Source organism: Zeus faber (assembly GCF_960531495.2).
Source record: "Zeus faber genome assembly, chromosome: 15".
Lineage (NCBI taxonomy): Eukaryota > Metazoa > Chordata > Actinopteri > Zeiformes > Zeidae > Zeus > Zeus faber.
In genome coordinates this window covers 22,730,446-22,737,945 of record NC_137194.1, presented here as the reverse complement: position 1 = coordinate 22,737,945, position 7,500 = coordinate 22,730,446, and the positions used below count along the sequence as shown (strand labels likewise).

The window sequence follows — 7,500 nt, the reverse complement described above, 5'->3', positions numbered from 1 at the left end:
TGTCTGTCTGTCTGTCTGTCTAGCTATGTGTGTGTGTTCTACTGAAGAGTAATATGTGAGTCCTTAGGTGTGTACGTCCATTTTTAAACAGATATTTCTGGAAAACAGCCCTAAACACACCCTCAAGTTTCGTTCTGGACCTAAATGGGACATTCTGTCATTTTATGTCACATGTGCAGAAATGCACTAATGACTATTGTACAACACACACCCGCGTGGACCAATGACACACTCCCTGAGCACGAGTACATCAGGGGGTCAGAGGTCAAACCAGGTCAGATGACCCAGCCTCCCTTTTTCAGATCCCATCTCTCGCTCCGTTTCTCCCTCCCTGGCTCTCAGCTCTCCCCCTTGTTGCTTCGTCGGAGTGCGTGCGCTCTCTTATAACACAACCCCGCTCATAAAAAACACACACCCTGCACTCCCGTGTGCAGAGCTGCCTCCAACTGCAACGTGAAACAAAACGGTGTCTTCTGTCCATCAGCCATAGGTCTCCTCCCCGTCGCATTCTCAAGTACAGTTCAGTGCACGACTTCCTTTGTTCCGTGCGAAGTACTATTTCACATTCGCCGATTTCCACACAACTTGTACATCACATGCACATACACACACACACACACACACACACACACACACACACACACACACACACACACACACACACACACACACACACACTCGTATGCAGAAAGCAGACTTCAACAATGAGACTCACAGACACAGCGTTTCCACATATTTGTCTCTTGCTTTTTAAAGGGTGTTTTATTTAGCATAAATGTTGAAGCCAAGGGTGCCCAGCTACCATGGCAACCAAATTAAATGGAGGATCTCTTCAGAAAGCAGAAATCTAAATTATTTGGACTCTTTCATGGAGGGAGAATAAAAAATAAATAAATAAATAAAGAAAGAAAAGAAAATTCCGTTCACTGTTACTCAACCCCGACTATATTGAGAAGAAATGCAAAGGAATAACGCCATTGTTTACATTTGACGCAGTGCATGCTTTCTGACCGCACGGTTCAAAGGCTCGCATTCATATTCATACGTTGTCTGGCGATGCATGCTCACATTCGAGGCATCTGCGCACGGCGGGAAATGATGTAACGTACGCTCTGCGCGGCACGGTCTTAAAAACTGCGGTGGATAAACCTATTGCCGTGTTTCTTTTTTTTTTTTTTTTTTTTCAAACAGGCTACAACACTGTATATGTGTCAGACGTAGCCTGTGCTAAAGCCCCTCAGATGTATGATGAAATCCATAAGCTGCGGGCGCTGGATTAGCCCTGATAGACTGTTTCGGGTGCGCGTAAGTGATTTTATCTGCTGGAACAGGATGAGGTTTAAGTAATGCGTGTCTAAGCAGCCTGATAAGGCTTACATAAGTGAGGATTATACCAAAATAAATAAATAATAACTAAATATATATATATATATATATATATATGTAACTACATTTATACAGTATATGTATGTTTATTTATTTATACATATTAAGATTTATAAAAATAAAAAAATAATATATAATATACTGTGTATATACAGAATAAGATAATATAGTACATATATATAGTACAGTATATATATATCTATATATATATATAGATATATATATATAAATATCTCACACAGAATCAGTAATAAGGATGAATCATATTAGCCTTCCATGGATTCAATCAAGATTGATTATGTGATGTAACGTGCAATACTTATTTAAGAGTTATTGCGATCGCGAAATGAGGGGTAAACGTGATTCCTCTGCATAACTTTGGCCCGTGAAATTATTTTTTGGGCACTTTTTTCGGTGATGCCTGAGCGAAGCGTATCGTTACTGTACGCGGCGAGAGGAGGGCGGATGTGTTCTATCTGCGGGCGGAGGCAGCCAGGGGGATGCTGGGAAAACAAGGTCAGGGGTCATTCTCTCATCCAATGAACAGATGAGTGGAGGGAGATGGGGGTCAGAGGTCGTCCTTTTTTCTTTCGCCCTGCTTCTCTTTCGCCCTGCTTCTCTTTCTCTTTTTCTATTCATCTCTCCCTCCTCTCCCTCGTCCCTGTGTGTGTGTGTGTGTGTGTGTGTGTGTGTGTGTGTTTGTTGTTGGCCCAGAGCAGATCTATGTTATTGATTGACTCCTGTGGTTGCCGGGCTGCCCACTAAAGGAGGGGGCAGGGCTGTAATGAATTCTTGCACCTCATGCCCTCTGCGCCAACCCCTACTCCCCCTCCTTAATTAACTTTTTGTGTATGTGTGTGTGTGCGTGTCTGTATTTGTGTGTGTGTGTGTGTGTGTGTGCACATGTGTGTGTGTGTGTGTGTTGTGGAGGGTGGCGGGTGGAAGGAGGGGTGTGAATGTTTGTGTGTTTTAATGTGTATCTTCTCTGCCTCCTCCACAACTTAACACCCCCATCTCTTTCGTTCTCTCTCTCTCTCTCTCTCTCTCTCTCTCTCTCTCTCTCTCTCTCTCTCTCTCTCTCGTTCATGCAGCAGTAATAGGACGTTTTGATTGTCAGGACACATTTAATGTCCTCATAATCTGAGAAAGGCTTTAATTCTGTTTGAAAACTTTTAAATATTCTATATGCATCTTCCTGATGCATATAGAATCCTATTGAATCCTCCTAAATGTTCTTTAAGTCGATATAATCCCAACTAATGTTATTTTTAAAGGTTTTTGGACTCTACTGTATAAACCACCTATACCTGCGTCTGTGTGTGTGTGTGTGTGTGTGTGTGTGCAAGATGTATGCCAACTACCTTGAAAACTTGTACTCGATTAATATAACTGTGTGACAAATGACTGACGGCGGATGTATGGGGATTGTGTGTGTGTGTGTGTGCGCGCGTGCGTGTGTGTGAGTGTGTGTGTGTGTGTGCAAGCGCATGTGTGTGTGTGTGCGTGTGCTCAACATTGACCCAGCAGGCGGTGAAGTGGTTGTATACCCATCGGTATTCCAGACATAGAGAGCCGAGCAGCGTCTCTGTCACCTTGACTCCCCTGCAGCAGACGCAGGAAACATTCCCCGGACTATACACACAGCGACAATAACGTTGTTGGCTCTCTCTCTCTCTCTCTCTCTCTCTCTCTCTCTCTCTCTCTCTCTCTCTCTCCAAATGTGTTTTTTTTCTCTGCCTTTTTCACTCCGTCTCACTCACACTGTCGTGTTTTGGTTTCAGATGAAAGCAGTCCGTAGTGAATGAATGCCGGCCTTACTGAACACGCCGACTGCCAGGGTTGTCACGTGTGTTGGAAAATGAAATCGCTCCCCCGGTTGTTACGAAGGCAGATTGGAAGTTGAACCCCTAACCAAACTGGCTTTTGGGAATATGAATATAATGCATGAAATAATGGGGCGGAGGGGATTAGGAACTCAGTATGCAGGGGAAGACTCGGACTTGGGTGGTGGCGGCGGGGGCGAAGCAGATAAATTCTCAAGGCTAACGGTCCATTCTCCTGCAATCGAATAGTCTCTTCTGTTTTACTTTTTCCTTTCTGCCCAAATTATGAACAGTCAAACAGTGAAATCCCCCCCCAAAAACATCCTACACCGATCAAACGGATTGGCCACCGGTCGTGTTGATTAGAAGGTGTGCTCGATTCCTTAGTTCGCTGTCCTTAGTGGTCTGCCCCTCCTGCTGCGCGTGGAGCGCATCTGCACAGCTGAGAGTATTGCGACTGTACAACTGCATCAAAAGTTTTGTTAATTTTCCCAGGGACCGATAACGGTTTCCCAGTTGTCCCCGGGCAACCGGATTTGGGCCGTCAAACGCGTTGTTGCCTTGTTGTCAATGGCTTTTCAAAGTGTGGTACACACTTTGAAAAGCCACTCTGTATGTTTAGAAACTTCCGACAAGGAAACGAATTATCCTGGCGAATCTATGTATTTATTTATTTGTTTATTTATTTATTTATTTATTTATTTATTTTTATTTATTGTCAAAAATGTTGTGAGAAACAGGTGAGAAAGTTTTCAAATATGGATCATAATTATATAGGATGATCATGCATCATATTGTAAAATAATAAAAAATAAAAATCTTCAAGTATTTTTCAGTCTTGGCAACTAAAAGCTGATGCACGGTTGCCAACTCGGCAACCACTTCTCAAAGTTAGTATAAGGCCGTACGGCCCGTCCCCTTTCAGCATTTCAACCATTTTCACACGTAAAACATGTCCATTACCTCTCCTGTGTGTGTGTGTGTGTGTGTCTGTGTGTGTGTGTGTGTGTCTGTGTGTGTGTGTGTGTGTGTGTGTGTGTGTGTGTGTGTGTGTGTGTGTGTGTGCATGTGTGTATTTTAAGTGCAGTGACGAAGGTAAACAAGTTGTACTTTGAAAATTCTTCTAAGCCACTGATGTGCGTTGTATGTATTTTCGTCTGGGTCTTTGCGAAAAGAAAGAAGCCTGTCATTATTTAAATGTCATTGAGGTGGCTTTTGTGTTACTGTGTGTGTGTGTGTGTGTGTGTGTGTGTGTGTGTGTGAGTGTGCGTGTGTGCGTGTGTGTGTGTTTGTACGGCTGCTGAGCGTAACTGTCGTCAGCAGTGCGCTCTGACAGTCCTGCAGATCTACAGCAGAACCTCCAGCGACGTGTCTACCACTGACAGCTGTTTTACACACTCCACTTTCAACTACAGTGACGGCGAAACACACAGAAACACACACACACACACACACACACACACACACACACACACACACACACACACACACACACACACACACACACACACACACACACTCAGACACACACACACACACAGGCGCGCACCATGTCTGCATTTGCCTTACTCTTCCAGTCTGATCTCACTTACTCTCTCTGATCTCGCCGTGCTGAGCGGTATCATTCTGGCGACGATGCCGTGTGCCGGGGATTAGAGGTGAAGGTCGACAACAACGCGGGATGCGTCAAAATATGTTACTAAAAAACCAGCAGGTGAAAACGATGCTTTTTTCGAGTCTAAGAAAGACATTTTTATCTTTCTCCCTAATTCACTTCCAGCTCCACCTACAGTGTGTTAAATGTCAAAAAATAACTGTCAGACTGAGATGGAAATGCCGATATATATTTTTTTCCTCACGTCACTTAACTCGTGATGCATTTTTCTCTTCACTTTCACCAAAAAAAGCTAATCTTAAAAAATGTAGAAATTTGAAATCTTTTTCCCCCCACTCATTCTGATGATGTCGTCGGATACGATGTTTTACATACAGCCGATCAAATAAAATGGTCACATTAGGAAGCCCTGCCCAAATTGGGAAGCCCCGCCCGTATTGGGAAGCACCGCCCGTATTGGGAAGCACCGCCCACACATTCTAAACATTCTCGTCAGTTGTTATGGATAAAACTGTTGAAAGGGTAAACTATAGAAAACTAAAAACAATATGAGTCATTTGCAAATAAAATAAATGTTGACAAAGAATAATGTTCGAGGATTTGGAGGTTTGGAAATGTTGACTCCGGAGGTGAGAACTACGCACCCATCTCCATCTCTCAGCCTTTCTAAATGGAAATCCTCTTTCTCTATCCAGGTGCGGACATGACGGAGGCCAACAGCTCGGACAGCCGCGGCGAGCGCCTCGACTTCTTCCTCAAGCAGGAGGAGGCCGCCGCCGCCGAGGCAGGCTTCCCGGGCCCCAACGAATCAGAGGAGGCCGGGGGCGGGGCCGGGGGCAGGGCCACGGCATCGGTCGCCAACCTGAAGGCGGCGCTGATGAGCAAGAACAGCCTCCTGTCGCTGCGGGCGGAGATGCTGGGAGACGACAACCCACTGCTGTACGAGTACCTGCCCCGAGGAGGACACTCCCTGTCCCGTAAGTGGCTGTTTACTGAGAAAACGCCGGGCGTTATACACGCTCACTCGCACACGCGCAAACACGTGCACACACACACACACACACACACACACACACACACACACACACACTCACACGCATACACACACAATCAGAAAGGAAACTGAACTGAACACACACTCACACAGGCACACATTGCCATGCACTAAGACTCTCCTCAGATGAAAATGAAGAAATACATAAACACACTTGTTCCAATTCAGAAACAAAAAAAAACACACAAACGCATACACACACACACACACAACTGAGATACACACGTCTGCCATTTTATTTTTGAAGTACATGCAAAATGTAGTCATCTGTGAGACATAAAGCGTGAAGACTTGACCGCTGTTGACACCATTGGCCTCGCTTGTTGAGAATTTGCTCCCGTCAGCCGATGTATTTGACTAACTGTAGTGTGTGTGTGTGTGTGTGTGTGTGTGTGTGTGTGTGTGTGTGTGTGTGTATGTGTGTGTGTGTGTGTGTGTATGTTTGTGCGTGCGTGTGTGGCGGGCCGGTAGCGATGCGAGGGAGGCTCGGTCACTCAGTGAGAGAACATTTTGCGAGCGTGATAAAATGCTTCTGTGTTTTTTTTTTTGTGTCCGATCCGCAGCATTTTCACCGCAGTGTCAATTTTGAATTAAAAACGTTGTTTTCAAACCGAAAACAATACGACGTAGGGCAACAAAAGTCTTTTTTTTCCCCCCTCGGTTAACGCTTGAAATTCAGGAAGAGGAACACAAACGGAGCAAACCCCTGCGTACATGTATGTGTACACGCAGGCTTTTTCTGAATATGGGTTCCTTTGTCCTTATTTATAGAATCTCCCTATCCACCGTGACTGACGATAAGACGACCATTACGTTTTTTGGGGGGAAATGCTTTCATATCGTCAGCCCAAATCTGTCTTCCTTCTTTTGAAGAACTCGATAAAATTAGAATTCCCCCTTGATTAATCGAGCGCTCGTCTTTTATATTTTCACAGGACTATGTGCCTGTGTTGTGGAAGTATTTTGGGCTTTCATTCAAAATATCAGACCTTCACTGCTGCATATGTGTGTGTGTGTGTGTGTGTGTGTGTGCGTGTGTGCGTGCGTGCGTGCGTGCGTGCGTGCGTGCGTGCGTGCGTGCGTGCGTGCGTGCGTGCGTGCGTGCGTGTGTGTGCGCGATGCTCGTGTCTGCACCTTTCGCGCATGTTTTTCTCTGCTTTTACTGACTGGTAATTGGATGTTTTGTCCCGAGCGCTGCCTGTTCTTTGTCAGGGCGAGAAAAGCAAATGGACGTGAAACTCCAAGCATTGTCGGGCCTTTTGAGTTTAGTCCCACTCACCTAGAGAAGAAAAGTCGTCGGCGAGACTGAATAGACCGCGCCGCACGCACGCACACACACACACACACACACACACACACACACAGCCACACACACACACAAACTGACAGCCTTGGGAGTAACACACACACAGGCTCAGCCATTACCATATAATAAACCAAAAGTTGGGAATAATCCGGAGAATGTTAATTATTTGCTTTCTAGAAGACAAACAAAGACAGAAAATTTTATGAGCCTTAGTTGCGTTTCGATTGTGTGAAGCTCGTCCCCGGGGAGGATCTTGGGTTGCCAGAGCCAGATTCAGATTCCAGCACAATGGCGTTGTGAAAAATGGGCTTGTCAG

At 45.1% G+C, this 7,500-nt stretch overlaps 1 protein-coding gene across 1 annotated transcript in view; it reads left to right on the top strand.

The window, feature by feature from the left end:
• Positions 1–7,500, top strand: part of zbtb46 (zinc finger and BTB domain containing 46) — a gene marked incomplete at its 3' end in the record, with an annotated part of 37,099 nt that overhangs the window by 18,207 nt on the left and 11,392 nt on the right. Inside the window, exon 3 of the mRNA XM_080015498.1 lies at positions 5,520–5,801. Within this exon, the coding sequence (XP_079871624.1) occupies positions 5,520–5,801 (282 nt within the window). The remainder of the gene's footprint in view (positions 1–5,519; positions 5,802–7,500) is intronic.